At 52.6% G+C, this 27676-nt stretch overlaps 2 protein-coding genes and 1 long non-coding RNA gene across 3 annotated transcripts; 2 read left to right on the forward strand and 1 right to left on the reverse strand.

The window, feature by feature from the left end:
* Window positions 1-1459: 1459 nt before the first annotated feature.
* On the forward strand, window positions 1460-2400 carry GPR32 (G protein-coupled receptor 32). The gene is given in 4 exon segments (XM_027080382.1): window positions 1460-1827; window positions 1829-1962; window positions 1965-2362; window positions 2365-2400. Coding segments are annotated over 4 exon segments (936 nt in total).
* A 12612-nt stretch (window positions 2401-15012) lies between these two features.
* LOC113605682 (uncharacterized) lies at window positions 15013-16583 on the reverse strand. The gene is made up of 3 exons (XR_003427301.1): window positions 16519-16583; window positions 15876-16422; window positions 15013-15363 (listed from the first exon to the last, which is right to left on the reverse strand). It is a non-coding gene; the product is annotated as an uncharacterized LOC113605682 (long non-coding RNA).
* Window positions 16584-21300: 4717 nt separating this feature from the next.
* ACP4 (acid phosphatase 4) lies at window positions 21301-25879 on the forward strand. Its single transcript, XM_027080383.1, has 11 exons — window positions 21301-21402; window positions 21475-21579; window positions 21653-21739; window positions 22887-23033; window positions 23338-23436; window positions 23625-23720; window positions 24415-24547; window positions 24636-24718; window positions 25147-25271; window positions 25506-25684; window positions 25764-25879. The coding sequence occupies exons 1-11, from the start codon at window positions 21301-21303 to the stop codon at window positions 25877-25879; spliced, it is 1272 nt and encodes a 423-aa protein (XP_026936184.1).
* Window positions 25880-27676: the final 1797 nt, after the last annotated feature.

The raw sequence follows: 27676 nt of genomic DNA on the forward strand, positions 1-27676 counted from the left end.
TTTGTTTTCTTTCTTTCCTTCTTTTTCTTTCTTTTCTTTCTTTCTTCCTTCCTTCCTTCCTTCCCTCCTTTCTTTCTTTTTTGCCATGCTGCATGGCTTGTGGGATCTCAGTTCCCTGACCAGAGATTGAACCCAGGTTATGGCAGTGAAAGCCTGGAACTCTAACCACTAGGCCACCAAGGAACTCTGTCAGATTTGTTTTCTATTGACTCCTTTCTTTATTGAATATGGCTCATGCTTTCCTGTTACTTCACACGTGTAGTGGTTTTTAATATTTATTTATTTATTTATTTGGCTGCTTTGGGTCTTCATTGTGGCTTCTCTCTAGTTGTGGTGCACAGGCTCCAGAGTGCGTGGGCTCAGTAGTTGCAGGACGCAGGCTTAGTTGTCCTGCAGGATGTGTGATCTTAGTCCCCCGACCAGGGATCGAATCTGCATCCCCTGCATTGGAAGGTGGATTTTTAACCATTGGACCACCAGGTGGTCCCTGTAGTTGTGTTTAATTGGATACTGGCATTATGCATGATATATCGTAGAGACTTTGCATTGTGTTTTGTTCCTCCGAAGAGTGATTCTTGTCCCAGCAGGCAATTAAGTTGGCTGGACTCAAACTCCAAACTCTAATCTCTGTGGTGGGCGACAACTGAAATCTTTGCTTAGTTCTTTCAACTTCCAGCTGTTGCTTTTTCACCAGGCATCCTGGGATCTCCCCTGAATATAAATAATTTAGTCAGTCAAGGATGTGGACAGATTTCATATGCAGATTTTGGAGCCCCTTCCCTGGGGCTCCCTTCCTTCCACAATTCCCTCCCTTCTCACTATTTTTCTGGCTGATGTACCAGCTCATAGCTCTCTCCTCTCACACCTGAAACCAATGAGGATGCAGCAGTTGCAAAATGCTCACACCCAAAAGATGCAAACCCACAACTATGACCTCATGCAGTTACCCTATCAAGGGTAGACTCTCCTCCAGTTTATGCTTGATTTTGATCACTCTCCAACGTCTTCAAACAGTGGATGATTTTTAAAGTTTCGTACAGATTTTATAACTTTTTTAATCTGCCAGACTGTCTCACAAAGCTACTCTGACATAATCGAAAGTCACTCTCTTTTATTTTGTATTACTTTTCTCCCACAGCACTTGTAATCTTCTAAAGTTGTACATCATGGATTTATTTATTATATGCACTGTGTTTCCCATCTGACATCCCCCATTAGGGTGCAAGTCCTATGAGGGCCTGTTTTGTTACATGACTCAGTTCCAGTACCTAGAGCAGTATCAGAGTGACATAATAAGCATTCAGTAAAAATATATTGAATGGAAAAATGAATGAAGGGGTCTCAGAGGGGGCCATGGGCTCTGAATAGCAGTGAAAGGTAACTTGTAGCTCTGATATGTGGTCCTTCCTCTTCTAGAAAGATGAATTCTACCTCTGCTCCCAAATGCCATCCTCAGGGGATGGAGTGCCTCCACCAGCTGACCACAGTTATCATGTCTGTGTCCTTTGTGGTTGGAGTAGTGGTGAATGGGCTGGCGCTCTGGATGACTGTTCTCCGAATGCCACGAACTTTTACTACCATCTGGTTCTTCAACCTGGCCCTTGCTGACTTCACTGTCTTACTGTCCCTGCTTATCACCATATAGAGTGTAGCAATTGGCCAGTGGCTCCTCAACAATGTGGCCTGCAAGCTTTACATGGTCTTCTTGGCCCTCAGCTTCTTTACCAGCATCTGCCTCTTGGTCCTCATCTCTCTGGACCATTGCCTCTCTTTCCTCTACCCCGTCTGGTCCTGAAACCACTGCACTGTGCAGCAAGCACGCTGGCTGGCTGGCTGCTGTCACTTGCTCTCCATACGTGATTTTCCAGACCACTGAAGAACAGAAAGGATGTGTCTACTGCTGCTTCAATATTGACATAGAGAATAAGGGGAAGGAGAATCCAGCTCCCAGGATAGGAAGTGAGTGGTTTTGAAGAGGAAAATGACTGTGACCATCATTCACTTCCTGCTGGGTTTCTTGGTGCCCTTGGTGATCATCAGTACCTGTGCCCACCTCACCTGCACCAGGTTCCAGCAGAAGGGCTGGGTCCATGCCAGCCAGCCAAAGAAGTTGCTGTTGGTGTTGGTGAGCGCCTTTTTCATTTCCTGGTTCCTGTTTAACATGGAGCTCTTGGTCCAATTGTAGCAACCGCAGAACGAACCTGACCCTAAGACACTGCTCATCCTCTGGTCTACCTTCTCCCTGGGCTGTTTCAACAACTGCCTCAACCCTTTCCTCTTCATTGGCAGAGATTGCCAAGAAAAGTTTTTCCAGTCTTTGCCTTTTGCCTTGGCCAGAGCATTTGGTGAGGAGGGGTTTTTCAGTCAGCCTGTCCCCGAGGTGAAGCCCCCAGGGTATGATGGAAACCTTCACGTACAAGCTGGAAATCCTCCTGCTTAGTTTGCAGCCCCTTCCCTAGGCTGACTTCCAAGACTCTGTCAAATCCTGCCTCTTCTTTCAGGAAGTCTTCCTGGCAATCTCTTATCTAAATCTTTTCATTATAAACATCTAGTTTTCCCCCAGTATCCATCCTATCCTTCCTTTATAGTAAGACCCCTACTTGTTTTAAACTATTTACGTGGTTAGCCAAGGGAAAAAGACTACATTTCCCAGTGTCCCTTGCAACTAGATATGGCCATGTGACTACTTTCTGGCCAGTAGTATGTGAGTGACAGTAATCAGTGTAATTTCCTTGAAGTGCCCTTAATGGAAGATGCCTGCTCTCCATTCCTTCATTTCCCCCTTTCCATTGTCTAGAATGCAGATGTATCAGTTAGCTTTGCAGTGTAACAAACGTCTCCAAACTTAGAGGCTTAAAATAATAACCTTTTATGATTTCTTTGGGTCATCAACTTGGGCTGGGCTCAGCTGAGCAGTTTTCTGTTTTGCCTGGGCTTCCTCAGGCATTTGTGGTCAGTTATGGGTCAGCTAAGTGACTCTGTTTCTGGGAGGGGTTGTTGACCTCAGCTAGGTTGTTGACCTCAGCTAACCTTCAGCTAGGATGATGGGATTGATCAAGCCATGTAGTTCCCATCGTCCTGCAGGCTGACTGGGGCTTTTTCACATGGTGGCTGGGGAGCGTTCCAAGGGCAACAGGGGAAGCATAAGACCTACACTTGACACTTTGCACAACGTGACTATTTTCAAGGGGTGGGGAAATAGATTCCACCTCTCAAAGGGAAAATTTGCAAAGTGACATTGCAAAGGAGCATAGATACAGGAAAGTGTGCAGAACTGGGGCCATTTTTGCAACCTGCCACAGCATTTGTGGTGGTGAACTATGTGGAAAGTGACTGTGTCCCCATACTAGGGCTGGAATACTTACATCCACGCTGTGAAGAGAGAGATTTCAATTTCTAGCTCATTGAAGCAACTGTTGTTTTTTTGTGTCTCTGTTATGGCAGCTGAATTAATACCTTAACTATTATGCTGCCAACCTCCGGAACTTGTGTGAGCAACATAATAAATATCCTTATTGTTGAAGCCATTTGGAGTCAGGTTTTCTGTTACTTGAAACCAACAGCAGACCTACTGATGCATATCATAAATACTCCTTTCTGGGAACAGAAATCCTGGTGGTCCTTGGTCACAGTGGAACATTCCCTTGGTTCTGGGTAGAGGCAAACATTTGTTTCATCCTAATCAAAAGCTCTCATCCAACTTGTACATAATCAGAAGAAGGCGCTCTGGTCCTACTCTGATTAGCCCTGAGAACTTCCCACCTGGAGCCTCAGTTCTCCCGACTCTGTAAAATAAGACCAAATGCCTTCATCTTTCATGGATAAGGAGAGGACAAAATGATACAATGACTGAGTTAGGAAATTAGTTTATCAAAAAATAAAACTTTAAGATAATGTGGGCACAGAGTAAAAAAGAAAATGATTCTGCCCTTCCTTCCAGCTCCTCCGTTCCAACTTTTTTTCACTAGAGACTGTTGTCAATTTCTTGTGTATCCTTCCAGATATCCTAGGTATGCATGCATAAGCATTTTCAAACAGAACATGTGTATACATTATCTAACATTGTGTGTGTGCATGTGTTTTATTAAAATTATGTCTTGGAGATGGTTGCATATAAATACATGAGGTCTGACATTATTTTTCAGTGCTGGTGGTCAAGTACTTCCTGGTCTGGATGTACAGTGCCCAAAGTTATTTCATCAACCCTCTACTGATGAGCATTTAGATTTCTTTGAATATGCTTCAGTGCTATTTTTGAAACTTAAAGTTATCCCATATAACCCACATTTTGAACAATACAAAAACAGAAGTGGAGGAATTGATTTATCATGAAGCGAATATCCATGCAAGTTTGCAGGTCATGGAATAGAGCACTGTCAGCCACCCTAGCACTCCTCTCCCTCCCCCTCCCAATGACTCCTCCATCTCCTTCAGAGATAACCTCTATCCTAACTTTTCTTGTAAATCTTTTTTTTTTTTTTGCCTTGCCTTGCCTTTTTCCTCTAAAATTTTTCATTGGAAACATCTCAAACCTACAGTTACCAGAATAATAAAATACACCTTTCAACTAAATTTATCAAATGTTAATATTTTCCCATTCCCATATATTCTCTTGCTCTCGCTCTCTCTCTCTCTTTCTCTACTTATCTGTGTACCTCTCTCTTTTTCTGTTTAAATATACACCTATCTATCTATCTATTCTCTCCATACACACACATACATACCATGGTACATCCACCATGATGAACAGACCCATAGGGAGATGTGAGTTCTGGGAGGCTGAAGGAAGGAGCCCTCAGCACAGTCGCTGTCCCTTGATGGACCCAGTGGTCAGAAGCACCTCTAGAAATTTTTGAACCTTTTGAAAATAGGTGAAGACCTCATGCTACTTCATCTGTAAATTCTTTAATCTGTGTCTCCTGAGAACAAGGCCATTTCTGTGCCACAACCATAATATCATTACCACCCTCAAGAACTTTAACATTGATATTATCTAATAAACAATCCAAATTCAAAATTTCCTAGTTGTGCCAATAATGAACTTTATAGCATTAAAAAAAAAATCAGAGTCCTGCAATGATATTCTCCCCACTTCCCAAGAATAGACTATGGGTCAGAAACACAGCACAGGTTGATTGCCAAAAGCAGAAATAATGCAGGCCAATTCAAAATTAGAAATTAATAACGAAGAATAACCACAGACACTCAGTTTGTTTTGCACATTTCAAAACACTCTCTAAGTAACTCTTGGGTTAAATGGAAGAATAAAACTGGAGTGCCATTCATTTAGAAATGAGCACACTACACAACAAAACTTGTGAGGTGGGGCCAAAGCTATACTCTGAGGAAGAGCTGTAGCTTCAGATGCTAATTCGGAAAAATGCTCACATGAAAGGAGATGAGCAAAACAATTCAAGAGTCTAGAAAAAGAACAATAATGTAAGTGCACTAAAATTTGAAAGAAAGCATGGATAGATTTTTTTTTAAAGGAAAGTACTTTTACTTTTTAAAAATTTATTTATTTTTGGCTGCATTGGGTATTCGTTGCTGAGCATAGATTTTCTTTAGCTGCGGCAAGCGGGAGGTACCCTTTGCCTTGCGATGCACAGGCTTCTCATGCAATGGCTTCTCTTGTTGTGGAGCACAGGCTCTAGGCACATGGGCTTCCATAGTTGTGGCATGCAGGCTCAGTAGTTGTGGCGCACAGGCTTAGTTACTCCACGGCATGTGGGATCTTCCCGGACCAGGGATCGAACCCCCGTCCCCTGCATTGGCAGGCAGATTCTAAACCACTGCACCACCAGGGAAGTCCGCATGGACAGATTTTAATGAGGAATTTAACAACAACAAAAAAAGTGGATAGTATAAAAAGCTGTTCTCTCTGCCTCTCCAACAATAGTATCCTTTTACATTTGTACCTGTGTACTTTGGTGAACACTCCAAGAAGGCAGAATGGCATGACAGCTGCTTATAGCTGGGTGACACCTGTCAAGTTGCTTTCACTCTCTATGCCTCAGTTTCCACCTAAGTGAAATGAGATATAACAGCACCTCCCTCAAAGAGTCACTGGGATGATTACGTGTATTGATGTGGATAAAGTGTTTAGTTCATACCTGGCACCTCGGAGGTGTGACGTATTTGCTATTATCAGTCTTGTCATCTGTTAGAATAGATCTTTCCTCGGGGACTGGCAGGGTCAGAGGGTGTGTTAGATGTTGCTAGACTCCTCCACAGGGAGCTCCGAAAGGCGGTTTCCCAGAGCTTCGCCAACGCAACGCAACCGCGATGTCAGACTCTTTGATCTCCGCCTTCTCAGAGGTGACTAGTGGGATCCCGGTGAGGTTTTTAATTTGCATTGATTTTCTAATGAATTTGGTTAAGCAGTCTTTTAAGGAGACTCTGTGGTTTTCACAGCCGCTTCAGGATTCTCCTGGGGAGATCCTAGTCTTTGATTGGGGAGAGTCTCGCATGGTTGGTGAGGTGGGTTTTGAGACCCAGAGAGACAGCAGCCTCTCCGCGTGGCCCAGCGCGGGAATCAGCATTTCCTCGATCAGCCTCTGTGAAGGGGATGGGGGGCGGGAGGTGGACGATGCCCTAAACCTCGGATTCTTACTCTACCAACTAGGGACTGAAAATCCTTCTCTAATAAGACTTCTATGAGAATCTAAGAAGGCGATTCACCCCTTCATTCATCCCATAAGGACAGCTCACAAGTATTGATCGTGTCCTGGGCACCAGGTCCTGTCCAGAGCTTTATAAACGTGTGAACTCCACATCTCGACCCTGTGAGGGCGGTAGTACGATTATGCCCACTGATGAGGAAACTTGAAGCTCAGAGAGGTAAAGTCACTTACCAAAGGTCACACAGCGAGTGAGTGGTAGTCAAGACTTGAGCGGTCTGACTGCACTAATCCATCGTTTATTGAGTGCCTGTCAGGTGAAGGGCGTGGTTCTAGTCGCTAAAGATAAAAGGTGAAGGAGACAAAGACCCACCACCTTGGAGGCACAGAAATTCCTTGGGCGGGGCCGACATTCCAGAGGACGGGGCCAACATTACGGGGGGAGGGGCTGACGTTCTCTAGCCTTCAGGGTCCACAGCCTCCACCTCCACGTCGTACTCTGTCCCTACATAGTACTGACGGAGCACATAGTAGGGATTCAAGCGTTCCTGACAAGAACACAGCCTCTGCCCTCACGCAGCTCACAGCCTAGGAAAGACAGTCCTGAACGGTAGGACCCTACAGAAAGGTATTTACCTCCCAGGCAGGAGGGAGGCAATTACGCGCTCTTAATCACTACCTCTGTTTGTCTCAGCAAGGAGAGAGGAAAGGCGGCGCCCCGAACCTGGCCTGGTTTGAGATGCTCCCAGCCGCGGGGGACAGACAGACTGTCATCAAATGTCGGAAAATAGCTGTCATGAGACGCCTCACCCCCTGACACCTGAAACCCTCCCCCTGCGACTGCAAAGTCATAGGTTCTACTCCGGTTGACTGAGCACCCGCACGCTTTCAAATTCTCACGCAGCCTTACTGGGGTAGAGACTTACTTACCCGGAGTCCCAGCCGGGGTCAAGGTGTCAGGATCCGGATTCAAACTCAGCACCTTGGATGTCACGGTGAGCTGTGCTTGGATCTCCCGGTCCCCATCCTTGTTTGTGTGGAATAAAATGAAGGGAAGGCAACGTGACAGCCTTACACCCTTGTCTGTGTCATTGTTTCTGGGTCCTCCATGCCTGGGACATGGACTGTAATGAATGATGTGCTGCCCTACACCCCTCAGACTCACGCTGACCAAGACCTGGGTTTCTAGAGTGTTAAATAATTCACTCGAAAGTGGGGACCCCCCACCACGTGCCTCCCCTGTGGTGGGTGATGCCGGGGACCCCGGAGGAGTAAGACCAGAACCCTGATCTCAAAGACGCTGCAGACTGGTGGCAGAGACGGACACAGACAGTGAGAACCAAGGTGGTCATGGCTGCGACAGAGCAGGGACCAGGTGTGTGGCGCCCAGAGCTTTAGGGTGAAGCCGTGGGAGGTGAAATAGAGAGAGGGCTCTGATGGGTGACCGTGGAACGCCAGGCTGAGGGGCTGGGTCTTAGTCCGGGGGCACTGGGGAGCCATGGGAGGTGTGTGAGCAGGGGAGGGATAGGGTTAACCCTGGGTGTAGAAAGAATCCTCTGGGGCTCCCGTGGGGGTGGACAGAGACCAGAAGAAGGCTGGGAGGGGGGAGGGGTCCAGGGAAAGAGGAGGAGGCCTGAGTAGGGACCAGGCGGTGGGTATGGAGAAGAGAGTGGGACAGACAGGGCTGGAGGGAGTGGAGGGAGGGAGAGGCTGGTGGTGGGCTCTAATGTGGGATCCCCTGCTACTCCTTCCGCCTCCCAGTCGTGGGTACTTTGAAGCCCACAGGAGCCACAAGATAAGCCTGGCAGAGCGGAGCACTCGCATCCCCTCTTTCCCCACAGCCAGCCCCATCCCTCCCACCACAGCCTGACTCCTCCCTCCATGCCTCTCCTTTGGCCATTCTGGGTCCAGATGCTCCTCTCTCTGAGACCTGTCCCCAACTTCCTACCGCCTCTTACTGAGGGGGCAAACTCAGCAATTGGGTGCCTGGCCTCAGAGAGCCTCCAAATGGCTGGTCTATAAAATGGGTGTATTATTTTCCTATGGTTGGCGTAACAAATTCCCACAAACTTAGTGTCTTCAAACAACACACATCTAGCTCATGATTCTGGAGGTCAGAGGTCCTAGATGGGTGTCACTAGGCTCTAGAGGAGAATCCTTTTCCTTTTCTTTCCCAGCTCCTAGAGGCTGTCCCCGCTTCACGGCTCATGGCTTTTGCCTCCATCTTCAAATCCCAAAGGTAGCATCTTCATTTATATATTTATTATTACGTTCCGGCCATGCCACGCGGCTTGCAGGATCTTAATTCCCTGACCAGAGATTGAACCCGGGCCATGGCAGTGAAAGCAAGGAGTCCTAACCACTGGACTGCCAGGGAATTGCCCTGCAGGTAGCATCTTCAAATCTCTCTCTGCCTCCCTTTTCCACGTATCAGAATCCCTATATTGTGACTATACTGGGCCCATCTGGAGAATCCAGGCTCCCCTCCCTATTTTAGAGTCATCTGACTAGAAGCCTTAACTCCATCTGAGACATTCATTCCCCTTTGCCATGTAAGGTAACATACCCACGGGTTCCGGAATGAGGACGTGGACATCTTTGGGGCCATTCATCTGCCTACTACAGTGAGCATGGGGTTCCCTACTCACATTTATTCATTCTTTTATTCAACAATATTTATTGAGCACCTACTATGTGCCAGGCACTGTTTTAGGATGAAAATCCCTACTCTTATGGAATTCCTTTGTTACAGCATTGGGGTGGGGTGCGGGGAGGGGTGCAGACAGACAATTAAACCATTACAATTTTAAAAACCAATGCATGACCATCAGTGCTATGGAGAGGAAAGCAGGAGGATTAAGGGGAGAGGGAGTGTTGAGGGGTTTAGACACTTGAAAGAGGCAACCGTTAGCAGAGACCTGAGTGATGTGAGGAAGAGGTGTGGGGAAGGGCGCTCCAGGCAAGGGGCACAGCGGGTGCAAAGGCCTAGAGGTGGGAGGAATGGGGGGTGGGGAGGGTGATGGGGAGCCCTTGGGAGGATCCAATATGGCAGTCTGCGATGTGCTCATTATTCACTACCCAATTTGTCCATGGACCCTTGTTCTCCAGCTGAGAAAACTGGAGCTCAGACATGAGGGATCTGGTCATACGAGGAGGTGGGTTGTCTCTGGACTCCTGGTATAGTGCTCACTCAGTCTGCTCTAGGTCCTGAAGCTCCAGCCATGTCTTTTCTGGAGGACCACCCTGAGGTTTTGCATGTCTTCCTCATCGTTGGGTTTTAGCCTCTTCTTCCTCCTGATCTGTCACCAGACCATGAGCTGTGCATGCAAATACGTCCTGAGGTCTCATGTGACCTGGTCCTGAGCTGGGAGATGTTGGGGACACAGATATGAATCAGCCCTCCAGGGGCTCCCAGGCTGGTATAGGAGATAAACAGGGCACAGACAGTTCCAGTCTGGAGGGGATCCGAGGGAGGAAGAGGGACTGTAGAAGGACTAGGCCTGGAAAAGTCAGGGAGGGCTTCCTGGAGGAGGGGGCATTTGCATTGGGAATTAATGTATGAGTAAAGTTTGCCAGGTAAAGATGGGAATACATTCATTCATTTTACAAACATGTCCTGAGGCATTGTGTGGGTTGGTTGTTCAAGGATGATTCATGCATTTATTCATTCAATACGTCTTTGTTGGGACTTCCTTGGCAGTCCAGTGGTTAAGATTTCACCTTCCAATGCAGGGGGTGCAGGTTCAATCCCTGGTCGGGGAGCTAAGATCCCACATGCCTCAGGGCCAAAAAACCAAAACATAAAGCAGAAGCAATATTGTAACAAATTCAATAAAAATGGTCCACATCAAAAAAAAAATTTTGTTTAGGCAAAATAATACAATGGTTAAGACTTCAGATTCTGGAGTCGGTCAACCTGGATTCTTTTCTGAGTTGTTTCATTTACTGAATGGCTCATTTATTTAAGTTTGCCTCAGCTTTCCCCCTTGATAAAATGAGGACAGCAATAGTATTGTCCTCACAGGGTTCTTGGAAGAATAAATTTAAATGATGCATGTGAAGGTCATAGCACGTTGCCCCATACGTAGTTGACATTTCATTCCTGCCCTTAGCTTAGCATGAACCTCTCAGAGACCCTACATGCAATGAAGGTGATACCTGACTTAGTCTGTCATAGTCAGAGAAGGGTTTCTGGGGAGGGTGGCACTCAGTCGGGTTCTGAAGCTTGAGTAGGAGTTTGTTGGCTGGAACAATAGGGTCAAGTCCAGAAAGAGGAAATGGCAAGGACAAAGGCTGGGTGTGTGCATGTGTGCATGAAACCATGTGGCTTGTTCTAGGAGCTCCAGAGCAGAAGGAAGGGAAGTGATGAGCTAGGCAACTGGTGATGTGGGTGGAGCCCCAAAAGCTAGGGCTGCAAATGTCAGGCTGAGGAGCTCAGACCTCATCCTGGGGGCAACGGGAAGACAGCGCCCAAGCAAACAAGCTGATCCTTCGGTTCACAGATGGGGAAACTGAGGCCCATGCTCAGACCCTGTGTGGTGGTCCCTCTGATTTCCAGCTCTCTGATTTCTAGCCACTTGTGAGCCTCCCCATCCTGGGTCCTCCAGGGGAGACCAGGCCTCCCGCTCCTGCTCAGACGCCCTGGAAGACGCCTGCCTCCCACCTGCTGGTGGGCTCAGGATAACGAGGAAACGGAGTGGGGAAACTGAGGCCCGCAAACAGATCAGGACCCCCGAGTTAACATCCCGGCCTCTGAGGTCACAGATACAGGTGCAAATCCAGGCTTGGTCTCTCTTTTGTCTGCTTTGATTTTGAGCAAGTGAGTCTCCTCCTCTGAGCCTCAGTTTCCCCATCTGAAAAGTGGAGCTGTGAGAGTAGCCACCTCGGGACTTCCCTGGCGGTCCAGTGGTTAAGACTCCACGCTCCCGATGCAGGGGGCATGGGTTCGATCCCTGGTCAGGGAACTAAGATCCTGCATGCCGCAAAGCACGGCCAAAAAATAATAATAATAAATAATAATAATAATTAAAAAAAATAAGAGTAGTCACTTCGTGGGGCTTGGCACAGCCAGGATCCTGCAGTCCTTGAAAGATACGGGCTTCCTGAGAGGTTGGAGAATACCAGGGGTGAAGTGCACAAGGCTGGAGCAAGCCTCTAGTTCTGGGAGTGGTTTGATGCGATGATGCATTAAGGACAGGAAAAGGGGTGCAGAGGAGGGGGGCTCAGACCTCCCAGGGTCTCCACTCTAGGCTGAGGGGCCGGGACTTTGGCCAGGGGTACTGGGGAGCCATGGGAGGCCTGTGAGCAGGGGAGGGGTAGGTCTGCTCTGCACTGGATGGGATAACTGGAGGCAGGGAGGGCTGGGAGGAGGCTGGGCTGAGGGTCCAGCCAGGTGAGATGAAGGCCTGCACGGGGCCAGGGCGACGGGGACGGGGCAGAGAGGATCAGAGCGAGACTGTGAGAGGTGAGGGGAAGCAAGGGAGAGAGGACAGCGCCCCGGGTCTGGGTGGATGGGGGGGCCGTCCCTGAGATGGAGGACACGGGGAAGTTGGTGGGGGGCGGGGTGTGGGACTTGCTAACGTGGAGGCCTGTGGTTCCCAAAAGCATCATCAAGCCCTTGGAGGACCCTCTGGAGACTTGGCAGCCGTCACCCGCTGGAGCCCTGTGCCCACCGGGGACGACCCTCTTCCTCCTCTACTCCCTGGCCGTCCTCATCTCCTACCTCCTGGTGATCCAAGGGGCAGGGCCCCCCTGCCTCCCCCTTTGTCCGCAGACTGGTTTGGCCACCAGGCCATGGCCGATGCCGCCTTCACTGTTCTCCTGCCCCTGCCCCTCACCTGGACGCTCCCCGGCTGGCCCCTGGGTGGCATCTTCTACCACCTGGACCCCGGCCTCGTCTTCCTGACATTCTACGCCAGTGGCGGCCCGCTGACCCATGCGGCCGCCGACCGCTGCACCTCTGCGCTCCAGCCCACCTGGGCACAGAACCATCGCACAGCCTGGAGGGCAGTTTTCTGGGCCGGGGGTTTTGGGCTCCTTCTTCTGGTCCTGGGCACATCAGCCCTGTGAACCCTGAGGGGCCAGGTGAACCGGGCCGACGCTTTTAACAAGACGCCTGTCGGGGAGCCTGCCCAGCCATCTTCATCCTCCAGCCCTGCACTGAGTCAGCGGGCGTTCAGCTTTGGGGTGCACTGGCGGTGCTGAGTGCCTTCCACAGCCTCCTGAAGGCCAGGCTGCAGCTGGCGAGGCTCACAGGGCGGCCCCGGCTGCTGGGGGTGCCACAGCCACGGGGGCCGTGCTGTTTCTCTGCTGGTTTCCCTTCCCCCTGCTGCTTCTGTTGATGCTGGTGGGGATGTGAGAGGACCAGGCGTTCAGGCAGCTCCTGTGCTGGGCGGGTCCTCTGGTGCCGCCAAGTGGGGTAGTCTGAGGGGGGACGGGTGGGGTCTGGCACTGGGGAGGGAGGCCCAGGTGTCCCGCGGGGACCGGGAGGGAAATTCCTGGGGGGCGGGGTTGGGGACATTTAGGGAGAGTGTAGGGGGGGGGTCTCCCACCTTATCAAACTCCAGAGAATGTGAGATGCTGAGAGAGACTGAAATTTAGAGATGGGGACAGGGACCCGGGGTGGGGCGCAGGGGCCCAGAGAATGGGGAAAAAGGATGCAAAGAGAAAGCAGGCCAAGTGAAGGAAGAGATGCAGAGAGGGAGAAACGGGCACCGACGCAGACGTGACAGCATCACACAGACGCGGTGGCAGACGGAGGCCAAGGCAGGGAAGGGACGCGAGAGACAGGTCAGGCTGCCGGGAGGGACCAAGTGGGAGACAAGACAGGAAAAGATACAGAGACAAAGACCCAGGAGGAGGTGGAAAGGAACTAGACTCTGACTGAAGGAGAGGAGAATGAGTGGGGAGAGAGACAGATGGACAGGGAGAGACAGACAGACATACAGACAGACATGGGCCTGGATCTAAAGACACGATTATAGACATGGGCTAGGAACCTGCAGCCAACCGTCCTGGTTATGCCGGGACTTAGCAATACAATATCTGGGCTATGGGGCTTTCGGAGCTAAAACCAGGAAAGTCTCATGCACGCTGGGATGCCGTGGTCCCTGCAGGTGGAACCGAGTAACACAGGACAGCCACCGGATGTTCTGGGTCTCCAGGACACTGGCTATCATTCGTCTTGTCTTGCTGCCTTTTGAAATACGCACGTGCCTCCTAACCATGCCCCCGCCCCTGGAAAAGGATGTTGTTGGTCATCTTTGGTTTTCAAACTCCCAAATGTTTCCCAACTAAAGGTTAATTTTTGCTCCACGTTCTGAGTTGTTTGATGTATCCGTGGCGCTACCTCAGACATGCACTAAGCTCCAAGGGGGAAAATCTATCTCTTCGGTCTTTGGAAAATGCATTATAGCAGATGCCTCTTGACCCTGTCTGCACATCAGGATCTCCGGAGGAGCTTTTAAACTCCAAATCAGTGCCCAGGGCCCATCCCCAGGTGTTGTGGTTTAAGTGGCCTAGGGTAGAGCTGGGCTCTGGGAGTTTCCAAAGCTTGCCAGGAAGTCCCACGGGCAGCGGGCTGAGCCCCACCCATCTCCAAGTGCCTGTGGCTCTGCAAATGCAACCTTGGTAGCTCCCAGGGGGTTGAGAAACCCAGCACTCAAGGGCTGAAAACCCTGGAGGTGGGAGTGGGGAGGAGGGACGCAAAGATCGATTTCTTTGTCAATATTTGTTTGTTTTCCAAACGTTGATAGCCAAGACCCAAGCTGGGGGTCCAGCAGAAGTCAGATTTATTCTGTGCACCCCCTGCCTTAGGCTCCCAGTCACAGCCAAGAAGGGTGGGGAGGAAGTGGCGGGGAGGCGAAGAGAGGCAGGGAGGCTGACTCTGATTGGGAGAGGTTTTTAGGAAGCCTTCCAGGTGGAGCTGACACACAATTGAGGAGGGAAAGGGCACTCCGGGCAGGGAGTACAGCATGTGCAAAGACCCTGGGGTGCGGCTTTTTTTCCTTTAAACCATCTGTGAGTTACATACGTTAAGATATACTACAGAGGGGGCGTAAGAGGTGGGTGCGATTAAAAAAAGAAAAAGACGGGAGGGCGTCAGGTCAAACACAGCTTCCAGGACTTCTCTGGTGGCACAGTTGTTAAGAATCCGCCTGCCAGTGCAGGGGACATGGGTTCGAGCCCCAGTCCGGGAAGATCCCACATGCTGCGGAGCAACTAAGCCTGTGTGCCACAATTACTGAGCCTGCGCTCTAGAGCCCGGGAGCCACAACTACTGAGCCCACGTGCCACAACTACTGAAGCCCGCGCGCCTGGAGCCCGTGCTCTGCAACAAGAGAAGCCACCGCAGTAAGAAGCCCGTGCACCACAATGAAGAGGAACCCCCCGCTTCCAGCAACTAGAGAAAGCCCACAGCCCACGTGCAGCAAAGAAGACACATCGCGGCCAAAAACAAACAAACAAACCCCAAAACACAGCTTCCTATGCCAGGCTGAGGGGCTGGGACTCTTGTCCCAGGGGTGCCGGGGAGCCAAGGGAAGGATAGGTCACCTCTGCTTGTAGAATGACCCCTGAGAAGACTGAAGGAGAGAGATAGGGGGCGCGGCTATGGTCCAGGGAGAGAGGAAGGCCCCTGGGAGAGGGGACTAAGCCTCAAGGACCGCTTACCCGGCTCAGGTCTCGGAATTCTTGTTTTGCGGAAATCGACTTCCCTGCTAGAGCGGGGCTGACCAACTTCTGGCTGGGAACATAGTACAACACCGCCCCTGTGTGGTTATTCTTAGCATTGTAACCAAGGTCTCCTATAAGTAAGACTGTCTTCTAAATCAGGACGCTTAGAAGAGTTAAAGAGGACACTATTACAAATTAAAATTACAGTGAAACTATAAATTCGTTTCTAATTGGAATTTTCTAGGCCTTTCCCAGGAAACCCAGGATGTTCAGTCACCCTACTCAGAAGCTGCCTTTTCAGATCTTGAGGTGAAATGAAATTGTTTGTCTGATGAGAAAAATGGATGAAACTTGACCAAAGGCTGGGGTGTCACCCATGGCATTCCACCTACTGGGGATGGAGACAGGGAGTGGGAAGGAGGCGGCTAGTGAGGGAGCTGGTAACTGACTGTATATCTGGAGGTCTGGACACTTTTATAAGTAAGGGGCATTTACAGTAGGTATTGAAGGCTGAATAGGAGTTTGCTAAGAAAAGAGAAAGATGTGTTGATACAATATAGCAATGAAGACATCACTACAGACCTTTGCAACTTGCAAATTCCATTCGCATCTTTGATCTCAGGCTGTCCTTGCCACGGCCTTCTGGGGCCCACTGGTCCAAGATTTTCACCTTTGTCTGACTGAGAAGAAAACCAAGACTCAGAGAGAAGGAATAAATCTGAAGTACACAGCAGTTTGTGTTGGTACCAGGTGGTGAGTCATCCCTGCTTCTTCTCCTATCTGTGTTTTTGCACTCAAAGTTGGAATGTCCTTCCCCCTCTCTAAACGCTCCTGACAGACTACTCCCCCTCAAAACACAGCTCAGTCTCTGGGCACCTAGCCTCAAACCTGATAGTCTATCCCCCTAGTCTTCACCTTCCCCAGACCCAGGAGTGCGGGCCTCCTGTCTCTGACCCAGAAGCCTGGCCCTCAGACAGAGTTGGCCCGAGGCTGTGTGCCTGCCGGGGTGGTGGGATAGAGCAGGGTGTGCTGATTCAGTCACATTTATTTGGTCTCAGAGGCCACAGTCACGGTCAGGGCAGAGGCAGGGCTCTTGGACTAGGGGTCCTGTGTCTTCTCATTGCTGAGCCTAAGAGAGGAAAAGAGACAGAGAGATACACGGAAACGTGGGACAGGAAGAGAGGCCCGAGATCTAGCCTGCTACCCCCGCCCTCTTCCCGCTCACCTTGTTGAAGAAGTAGATGGAGGTGAGGATGGTGAATACGGCTATGGCCAGGGTCGCATTCTGGGTGGAGGGGTCAGAGGTCAGGACCCATCCCTTCCCTTCCCTCTCCCCACCACTACCCCGGGCCTCCCTCCCCCTGCCGGACCCCTCCTCACTTCCTGAAAATTCATGGCCAGAGGTCTCAGCCGCAGGGTTGCTTGGCCTCTCTCTCCCTTTCCCGGGCCTGTAAGCCAGAGAGGGAGGTGGGCCAGCAGAGCCTGACAGAGGGTCATCTGGGAGACCAGAATGGTGGCCATGGTGACAAGAGAAGGGCATTCTGGGTAAGGGGACCTTGTGGCAGAGGCTTGGGGGAGAGGGGCATTTGGGTACAGAATGTCACATGGAGTATGTGAACTTGGAAGGGGGACATCTGAGATGGGAGAGTCCAGACCTGCAACCCTGGGCGCCAGAAGTATCTTGGAGAAAAAAAAAACAAAATGAAAAAAGAAGAAAAAAAAAAGAAGTATCTTGGAACAGGAAGAGACTGGAAGCCAGAGAGCAGATGAGGTGGCCCAGGCAAAGTTTCCTCCAATGGTATCTGTCAGTTGCAAGATTTAGAGACACAGCAGGGGGAGGACTGAGCCTCCCAGAGCCTGGTCACCAGTTTGGGGGCGGAAGCAGCAGTTATAATGGTAGGACTCGTGGCAGAGGCAGCAGCTTTCCCATCTCTGGGCCACGGGGACAGTGATGTGCCCGAGACTCCCGTGGCCCTCTGGCGTTCCTTGGCTTTTACTCCGCCAGCCCTCCCGGGAGTTTGTAGACCTAAATCTCTTTGGGTCCACCACACCTTTAGAACTAACTTTGGGGTCACCAGAAACACAGAGGACACCAGTGCAGTCAGCCCTCATTATCCGCGATTCCATCTCTGCCCCGAGTGGCTACAGGTTTGAGTCTGAGGACACGCACGTTCCTTTGTTGATCAAGGGGACAATCCTCTGCTCTCTTGTGTCAGCTCAAACAGAGAGCTGCCCAGAGGCCAGAGACAGGAGGGGGCAGTGCTGGGGAGGAGCTCCTGCTCTGGGGCCAGACGGATGGGTTTGGATCCCAGCTCTGGCACCTGTGAGTGGGGTGGCCTGGGGCAAATTTTCTAGTTTGTAAAAAACAAAAAGAAAAAAAGAAAAAGATCTACCAGGATGAGTAGTTTTTTGGATTTAAGATTATAATCTACGTGACACACACACACACATTTTCCCTAGAAGCAATGATTCAGTATTTGCTAATCCCGCGTTCCCGGTGACTTTATGCAACATAAATGCTGGAAATGACATGAATCAGCTGTGAAATGATACCTGAGCGCACCAGCCAGAAAACTCCAGAAGGCAAGACACTGAACAGGGCAACTGGCATGGTCTCTCCAAGTCCGTGTCCCCAAAAAAACCAAGGCAAATGGACTTGCTCTATTTAAACAAATCCATAAGGCAAATGGACTTGCTCTATTTAAACAAATCCATAAGAGACATAAGACCAGATTTGATGGGTGATCCTGAACTGGATTCTGGTTTAGATAACTCAGCTGTAAAGGATATTGGGGGAGATATTGGGGACCTCTGAAAGGAGAGTGGGTATTAGATGAGATGAAAGTGTTATTGACATGGAAAGGAGGAGATTGTTCCAAAATTGCATGTGCGATATGATCTCATTTTGGTAAAAAGTACGTATATTTTTTAAACGTGGGGATTTCCCTGGCGGTCCAGTGGTTAAGACTCTGCGCTTCCACTGCAGGGTGCACGGGTTCGATCCCTCGTTGAGGAACTAAGATCCCAGGTGCCACGTGGTGCGGCAGGGAAAAAAAAAAAGAACGTGTGTGTTGAAAAATCTGGAAGTATGCGCTGTCTCAGTGTTGCAGCAGAAAGCGGCAGGCGCAGCTCAAAAAGGTTTAATTGGAAGGAGTTTAATACAGGGCCCATGTTCAGAGTTGGCAGGACAGCGCAGCACTGGGCTTAGGAAACTTGGGGAGCTGCTGCCACCCAGCTGGGTCTGGATTGAGTCCCACCAAAGATCAAGTCCTCACCCCCGGTACCTGTGAATGTGACTTCATTTGGAAATAGGGTTTTTGCAGATGTAAATCAAGTTAAGATCAGGTCATAACTGGTGTCCTTATAAGAAGAGGAGAGACTCAGAGACAGACACACACACAGGCCACATGATGAGAGTCTGGAGTGACGCTTCTATAAGCCAGGGATTGTCAACAACACCGGAAACTGGGGAGAAGCAGGGAGCAGATCCTTCTTCACAGCTCTCAGAAGGGACCGACCCTGCTGGAACCTTGATTTTGGACTTCTGGCCTCCAGAACTGGGAGACGATACATTTCTGACGTCTAAACCAGCCAGTTTGTTACAGCAGCTCTAGCAAACCAATACACACCTCTAGGCATCAAGGGGTGAGACCCATGTCATCAGAACCTCAAGGGACAGGGGGTTCCCCGAAGGAAGCTATACTGCAGCCAGTACCTCTCATCCTAGGAGTTCCTGCTCCCCTCCCTGGCTGGCCCCAATGGGGATCCAGAGGGCACGGGGGCCAGGATGGAGATGAAGACAGAGGCTTCCTCAAGGGCACAGAGCTGGACAGAGAATGGTGGAAAGTGGATCAGAGGAGTGGGGTGGGCCACCCCTGTATTTACGTGTGTGGCGGGCTGAGTAATAGACCCAAACTGGCCACACCCCAACCCCCAAAACCTGTGAGTATTTCCCTCACCTGGCTTAAGGGACTTTGCAGAGGTGATTACATTAAGGATCTTGAGACGGGACTTGTCTTGGTCTGTTTGAGCTACTGTAATAGAACACCATAGACGGGGTGGCTAACAAATAACACAACTATATTTCTCACAGCTCTGGAGGCTGGAAGTCCAAGATCAAGGTGCTGGCAGATTTGGTGTCTGGTAAGAGCCTGCTTTCTTGTTCATAGATGGCCAATTACTCGATGTGTCCTCATGTGGTGGAAGAGACCAGGGAGCTCTCTGGGGTCTCTTTTAAAAGGGCACTAATCCCATTCATGAGGGCTCCACCCTCATGACCTAATCACCCCAAAGGCCCCACCTCCTCATACCATCACCTTGGAGGTTCGGGTTAAAACATATGAATTTCGGGGTGGGGGACTCAGGAAGTGGGCTGACAAGACATCTTTATTGAAAGTACATTACCATGGGGACTTCCTTGGTGGTCCAGTGGTTAAGACTCTATGCTTCTAATGCAGGGGGTGTGGGTTTGATCCCTGGTCAGGGAACTAAGATCCCACGTGCCACGCAGCCAAAAATAAAATAAAATAAAGAACATTGCCATGGGGCCAGCCTCCAGCATAGCCCCCAGTGAGTCTCACCTCCTGGAGTTCATATCCCATGTAGTCTCCTCCCTCATGGAATAGGGTCAACCTGTGTAAATAGTGGAATATGGTGGAAATGGCAGAGGGTGACTTCTGAGGCTGGGCTATAAAAGACACTGCTATGCCTTGGGTTAGTCACTCTGGGGGAAGCTGGTGGCCATGCTGTGAAGATGCTCAAGCAGCCCTATGGGAGGCCCGTGTGGTGAGGGGGCTGAGGCCTCCTGCCAACAGCCACATCAGTAAGCTTGGAAGTGGCTCTTCCAGTGCCAGTCGAGTCTTCACGTGACTGCAGCCCTGGTGGATATTTGACTACAATCTCATGAGAGACCCTGAGCCAGAATCACCCAGCTAAGCCACTCCCAAATTCCTGGCCCACAAAAGCGGTGAGAGATAATAAATGGCTACTGTCCTACCCCGTTAAGTTTTTTTTTTTTTTTTTTTGCGGTACGCGGGCCTCTCACTGTTGTGGCCTCTCCCGTTGCGGAGCACAGGCTACAGACGCGCAGGCTCAGCGGCCATGGCTCACGGGCCCAGCTGCTCCGCGGCATGTGGGATCTTCCCAGACCGGGACACGAACCCACGTCCCCTGCATCGGCAGGCGGACTCTCAACCACTGCGCCACCAGGGAAGCCCCCATTAAGTTTTAGAGTGATTTGTTACACAGCAGTACATAACCAACACTATTTAGTACTTACCCTGAGAAATGCTGTTCTAAGTGCTGAATATATTTGAACTCATTAATCCTGAAAGCAACTCTCCAAGGAACAGACTATGCTTGTCCCCATTGTATGAATGAGGAAACAGAGAGATGCAGTAACTTGCCCAAAGTCACACAGCTTATATATGGCAAAGCTGGGGTTTGAACCCAGCCTGTCCAAACTCCAGGGTGTGGGTGTTCAACCTCTGGGCCATGCTGGCTTTGGCCAGCTGTGGGTGGCACTGGAAGAAGTCACCAAGAAGTCCAAGAGAGCCTCAAAGAGCCCCAACATTTAAGGGGTGAGAAAAAGAACAGACGTGGCTGGTGGAGTGGGGAAGGAGGGGAGGGCAGAGTCTAGAATGTGGGGCGGGGCAGGGTTCTCCCTCCATCTGTGCCCACTTTAAGGGCTCCTAGGTTCAAATCCCAACTTTGTCACTTACTAGCTGTGTTCCCTCAGGCAGATTACTTACCCTTGCTGTGCCTCAGTTTCCCCGTCTGCACCGTGGAGATGATGATAATCAGATCAACACTTCCTGGGGTTGTGGTGAAGATTAAATGGGTCAGTCCACGGTGAATCCAAGGCTGACAAAGGCCCTGGGGGATCGGGCTCTGCGGGGAGGCGTGCTGGGACCTGCTCTTCGGGGGGGGCGTTGCTGAGGCGGGGGTAATGAGCAGGTGGGGCTGCGGCACAGACAGTGGGCTGAGCTCAGCGTCTGGCTGTGTGGAAATGGCCGGGCCAGGGTTTCGGGGCCACACTGCTGGACTTCTCCTGCTGCTGCTGCTGCTACCCCAGGCCCTGACAGAGGGACCCCTGGTCTTTGTGGCTGTGGTGAGGTGCCCCACCCCCGCTGCCCGGCCCCTCATGTCCCCCAGGCCAGCCCTGACCTGGTCCCCTCCCCAGGTGTTCCGCCATGGCGACCGGGCCCCGCTGGCCTCCTATCCCACTGACCCGCACAAGGAGGCTGTATCTACCCTGTGGCCACGTGGCCTGGGCCAGCTGACTGGGGTGAGAAGCTGGGGATGGGAGCAAGGGGTGGGGCAGTGTGGAGAGGGGTCCGCTGAGCCTGCTCTGTCCCCAGGAAGGGGTCCGCCAGCAGCTGGAGCTGGGCCGCTTCCTGAGAAGTCGCTACGAGGATTTTCTGAGCCCCGAGTACCGGCGGGAGGAGGTACTGCCTTACTGACCTCCATCTTACCTCCTGACCTTCCACCTCTGACTTCCACTGACTCTAGTGTTTCCCTTGGCCTCCACCTCTGGCCTTTGACCCCCATCAACCTGACCTGCACCTTATGTCTGATCTCTGACCCCTGAACCATCAACTAAACCAAGTTGACCTCTGACTCTATCTCAACCTGAGTCACATCTTGACCTCTGACCTCCATCATCTCTGGCTTTATTTTCTGTCCTCCACCTCTGTGTTCTGACTCCCCCTGACTCCAACCAGACCCTCTGACCTCTGACTCCGAAACTTGATTGATTCTGTCTTTGACCCTCATTGATTCTACTTGCCCTTCTGACTCCAAACTTTGACCTCTACCCTTCCTCAAATCTGACTTTCCTATACCTTCCTCTGTCTCCTGACAGATTCCCAGTTAGGATCATTCCTCCTGACCCCTGACCTCTGATCCCTGATACACATGTACTGAACTCTGACCCCATGACCTCCAATCTGCCCTCCTCATCTTGACTTCTAACTTCCAGCCTCCAGCGATTCTTATATTCCTTTACTTTTTAAAAATTTATTTATTTACTTTTGGCTATGTTGGGTCTTTGTTGCTGCGCACGGGCTTTCTCTAGTTGCGGCGAGCACGGGCTTCTCACTGCGGTGGCTTCTCTTGTTGTGGAGCACGGGCTCTAGGCGCGGACTTCAGTAGTTGTGCCTCGCAGGCTCAGTAGTTGTGGCTTGTAGGCTCAGTAGTTGTGGCGCACGGGGCTAGTTGCTCCACAGCATGTGGGATCTTCCCGGACCAGGGCTCAAACCCGTGTCCCCTGCATTGGCAGGCGGATTCTTAACCACTGCGCCACCAGGGAAGCCCCTGATATTCCTTTCTGACTTTCATTGACTCAAATGACCCCCTTAATCCTCAATGTCCACCCAATTTCTGACCCCCAACCCAACTGCTCCTGACATTGACCTCTGGCCCTTGATCCCAGCTTCCAAAATTGAAGGCCAGCCCCTGAACCCGCCCTGAGTTTTGACCCCCAACACCTGAACTTCGACTCTGAACTTAATCTGAAGCTTTTGGTTTGCTGCTATAGCTGACCTCTGACCCTGACCATGGTACCCTGGCCTGGCCTCTCCCCACCGCACCCAGGTGTACATTCGCAGCACAGACTTTGACCGGACCCTGGAGAGCGCTCAGGCCAACCTAGCGGGGCTTTTCCCTGAGGCCGCCCCAGGGCGCTCCGAGGCCACCTGGAGGCCGATCCCTGTGCACACGGTGCCCGTCACTGAGGACAAGGTCAGGAGGCTGGACAGGGCCTGGAGGTGGGAGGGATGGAGGGAGACAGGGACCCCAGAGACAGAGAGGGCCAGCAGCTGAGAGAGGAGGCTCGGGGCCTGGATGGGTGGTTCCCGGGAGCCAGAACACCCAGACCTTCCCTGGGGCTGAGCTGTCCTGATGGGGTGAGCCGCCTACCCGACACTGTGCAGCCGGATCTGGGAGAGACGCTGGACCGGAGACAGGGCCCCACAGCCCGACTCCCCCCGCCTGCAGTCGGGCCCCAGTCACGCTGCTGTCCCCGCTGAGCCTCCGTTTTCTCCAGCTGCTGAGGTTCCCTACACGAAGCTGTCCTCGATACCAGGAGCTGCTGAGGGAGGCCACGGAGGCCGCCGAGTACCAGACGGCCCTAGAGGGTTGGACGGTGAGCAGGGCCTGTGTGGTGTGGCAGGATGGGGCGGGGCCGGCGGGGCGGGGTGGGGCTGGCGGGATAGGGCGGGACCTGCAGTGCAGGGCGGGGCCAGTGGAGCGGGGCGGGGCCGGCAGGACCTCGTGGGACCCTCCGGGCTCGGAGGTCTGTCAGGCTCACCCAGCCCAGTCCGGTGCCTCCAGGACTTCTTGACTCACCTGGAGAACTTCACGGGGCTGTCGCTGGTCGGGGAGCCGCTCCGGAGGGCGTGGAAAGTTCTGGACACTCTTATTTGCCAGGTGGGTCCCTGCCTCACCCACCCAGCCAAGTCGTTTATGGCACCTGGGTTCAAATCCCAGCTTTGCCGCTCACTACCTGTGTTCCCGCAGGCAAGTCACTTAACCTTTAGTGCCTCAGTTTCCCCATCTACACAATGGGGATGGCGACACACGTATCAACACCCCCTGGGTTGCTGTTTAGATCAAAACGGGTTAATTCACGTGATGCCTTAGAACAGCGCCTGGCACACAGCGAGGCCTTTCAGTCTGTGCGCTTGCAACTCCAATCCCCCAGTTCCATAAGCGGAAAAGCGCCGGTAACTACGGCTTCGGCGGCAGGAGCTGACCTGAAGCTGCATGACGCTGGTAGTCTTTTCTTACCCCCACTTTACGGGAATGTATGTCTAAGGGGGCTGCCCCAGACCCCACTGGATGTGTTATGAGGTATAAGGTATCCTCACCACTGTACCTTTCTAAAATTCCAAACGTCTGATTCTAGAACAGCTCTGGACCCAAGGATTTTGGAGAAGGTCTTCTGGAATGATGGTCATTCCTATGCTTAATTAATAATCGCTATCGCCCACCCCACCAGACCTAGCCCATGAGGGTCGGGAGAGAGGATTGCAGCTGATGGGGGCAACACAGGAGGGCCTAAGGGGGGCACGAAGAGCTAAGGACGTTGCGGTCACTTTGTCCCCTCCCTCTCTCTCCCCAGCAAGCCCACGGTCTCCCCCTCCCATCCTGGGCCTCCCCGGATGTCCTGCAGACACTAGCTCAGATCTCGGCTTTGGATATTGGGGCACACGTGGGCCCACCCGGGGCAGCAGAGAAGGCCCAGCTGTCTGGGGGTGAGGTGTGGAGCTGGGAGGCTGGGAGGCTGGGAGGCTGAGGCGCCTTCCTCTGGGAAGTTCTTAGCACTCTGTCTCGCCCTGTCAGGAATCCTGCTGGATGCCATTCTTGTCAATTTCTCTCGGGTGCAGCAGTTAGGGCTGCCCCTCAAGATGGTCATGTATTCGGCTGTGAGTCTTTGGGAAGGGAGGCAGTGCCACGTGGGCACAGGGATGGGAGGGGCACAGGGATGGGAGGGGCACAGGGATGGAACCTCAGCCTGATGCCTTGAGTAACTCTTATCTCCAAACCATATTCTTGGACCATATCACTAGAGGCATGGAATCTGGAAGGAGGGAGGTGATGGTGTTATGGGAAAGAATTCAGTTTTTCTTCAAGGACTGGCTTTTTAACTGAGCTGTCATCATACTTCGTGTCTAGTTAACCAATCTTTATTACGTGACCACCTGTAACTGGTGGGGCTGCCTCCAGGGTGAGCAGGTTTGGGGGGACTGGTTCTAAGGGGTCTGAGGGACATCTGGGAGGTAGCTGGATGCACAAGCTCAGGAGAGAGGAGACATCTGGAGGAGCCCCGAGTCAGCCCTGGATCCGCCTGCAGCACGACAGCACTCTCCTGGCTCTCCAGGCGGCCCTGGGCCTCTATGATGGGCACACACCGCCTTATGCCGCCTGCCTCGGCTTTGAGTTCCGGAGGCGCCTTGGGGACCCGGATGACGACGCAGGGTGAGGAGGGGGTGGTACCCGGGAATGGGCAGGCCAGAACTCTCAGGAGGAGCGATGCGGTGCCAGGTAGAGGGCATGGCCCAGGCACAGGCTCCGAGGGGAATTTGCTGGGGACGGTATCGGGAAGGAGTCAGGAGCCCAGTTCTCCACCCAGCTGCTCTCCTCCAGATATCAGGTCAGCAGTAGGGAAGGCAGGGAGGGGCCTGGGTACCACCACCTCCTCTCTCCCTCCAGGAATGTCACCGTCTCCCTCTTCTACCGCAACGACTCTGCTGGCTTACCCTTGACCCTCAGCCTCCCCGGGTGCCCGGCGGCCTGCCCCTTAGGCCGCTTCCGCCAGCTGACGGCCCCCGCCCGGCCTCCGGCTCACGGGGTCCCCTGCCGTGGCTTCTACGAGCCCGCCGCCCCCGCAGGTGACGGCCCTCGGTGCTGGGGTGGGAGGGGGGCGGCTCAGGTCTGGACACTCACCCCCACCCCACGTTCTCCCCGCAGCCACCGCGGTGCCTCTGCTGGCTGGTGCCGTGGCTGTGCTGGCAGCCCTCAGCACGGGGCTGGGCCTGCTGGCCTGCAGAGCCGGCTGCCTGCGGGCCTGGGGGTGCCCCGTGTGAGCCACGGAACCGGCACCGTTTCCCCCGCAGCTGACACTGGATCCCAACACAGCTGCTCACCTGCTGCTCTGGCTTCTGTGACTTACTGTGCGCGCCGGGGGACGCAGGGAGGGCTCCCAGGCCAAGTCACAAGCTGTCCTATGTATGTGTGGGCTTAAGCGTGCATGTGTTAACACACGTGCACACACGTGTGGATGTCTATTCACGCATATGCTCCTGCACGGATCTGTGTACACACATATTCGACGTACACACACATGCTTACGTGCTCCTTTGCATGTGTGGGTGATACGTGCACCAGTGTCTATGTGCAGGTTTCTATACACGCCTGGGAACGCGTGGTGTACGTGCGGGAACCTCTATTTGTAGGTGCAGCACACATGATGTGTGCGAGCCTGCAGGGTGACCTCCTCCCCACCACGGGTCATGCACTGTCGGGGTCCAGCTCACTCAGCCCTGTTTTGGTGCCCGCCTGGTAGTGGGAGAGCTAAGGTCAGGGTTCAGAGCCTGGCCGCACAGCCAGCCTGCTGGGACCAACCTGGAGGCTGACTCCGGGCTAAGCATTCATCTCTGCAGCGCCATCTCCCCTGGCACACACGACTCCTCCATCAGGTTAACTAGCCTCCAAGAAGCCAGTGGCGGGAGGGGGGCAGTGGCATCCCCTCTGGGCTACCTAGCATAGCATTTGCTATACTTACGATTTGCAGGGGGCGGGATCCCGGGATCCCACCCAAGTACTGTCCAGTATGGTTGCCACCGGCTGCCACGTGGCTGTTTGAATTCACATTGTGTAAGTAAATAAAATGTGAAATTCAGGTCCCAGTCGTACTAGCCAGTCCCAGCACTCATTAGCCACACGTGGCAGGTGGCTGCCCTAACGGGCGGCGCAGGCAGGGAGCTTCCACAGGACAGCCCTGAACGTAAGGAAAGGTAACGCTACCGCACAGCAGGTTCACATGGTGCTGCTCACAGACCAGGCCGTCCCAGGCCTGTACTTGCGCTGCTGCATTTAGCCCTGCAACCCAGGAGGCGGCTCTGCCCTCTCCACACGCCAAACACCAGGCAACAGTCTGGGGCGCCAATGATCCTGTCTGCATCATCAGGCAAACGTGTCAACACCCCACTAGGCTGTCGGTGAGCAGCCTGGTGTGCAGTGGGTGCTCTGTAACCGCCACTGGGTGCCTGTCAGATGGGGGAGGCTTGGAGAATCAGAGGTGGGGCTGGGCAGCCAGACACGAGAACCACTCCCAGCTGCCAGAACACCATGGGCATGGGAGGGAAAGGGCAGGGGTCAGCAGCCCCATCCTCACACGTGTGGACAAGCCCGGCTCCACCCACCTCCCTGCCCCACCTGCCCTGGGCCCCAAGGGAGCCTCTTGTCATGAGCACGCGGCCCACCACTGCCCCTGCTGGTACTGGACTGTCACAGGGCCTCAGGGAAGGCCTAGGAATGCCCTCTGCACTTCACTTCTTGGTCCTGCTTGGGGGGCGGGGCTGGAATTGCAGTGGTGCGGCCTCTTGCTTCCAGATGCATGTTAGACGCAAAGCTCCAGCCGCCCCCGCAGCTGTGAGCCTAGACCCCTCCTCAGCAGACTGCGGGGAGGGTCATGGAGGTGGCGGGGCCTCACTAGGGCTGCCATGCAACTCCCTCCATCCTCATCCGGGGAGGGTTCTGGCTCCAGCTCCACACCTGGACCCAGTCAGACGCCGCAGCTCACACGCAGTGACGTGCAGGCTACTTAATGGGTGCCTGGTACTGCCTGCCAGGACTGTCCATCCTCACAGCTGGGATTCTTG

This window comes from Aethalodelphis obliquidens, unplaced genomic scaffold, assembly GCF_003676395.1.
Source record: "Aethalodelphis obliquidens isolate GAN/ISIS:26980383/991018 unplaced genomic scaffold, ASM367639v1 scaffold43, whole genome shotgun sequence".
NCBI classification, from domain to species: domain Eukaryota; kingdom Metazoa; phylum Chordata; class Mammalia; order Artiodactyla; family Delphinidae; genus Aethalodelphis; species Aethalodelphis obliquidens.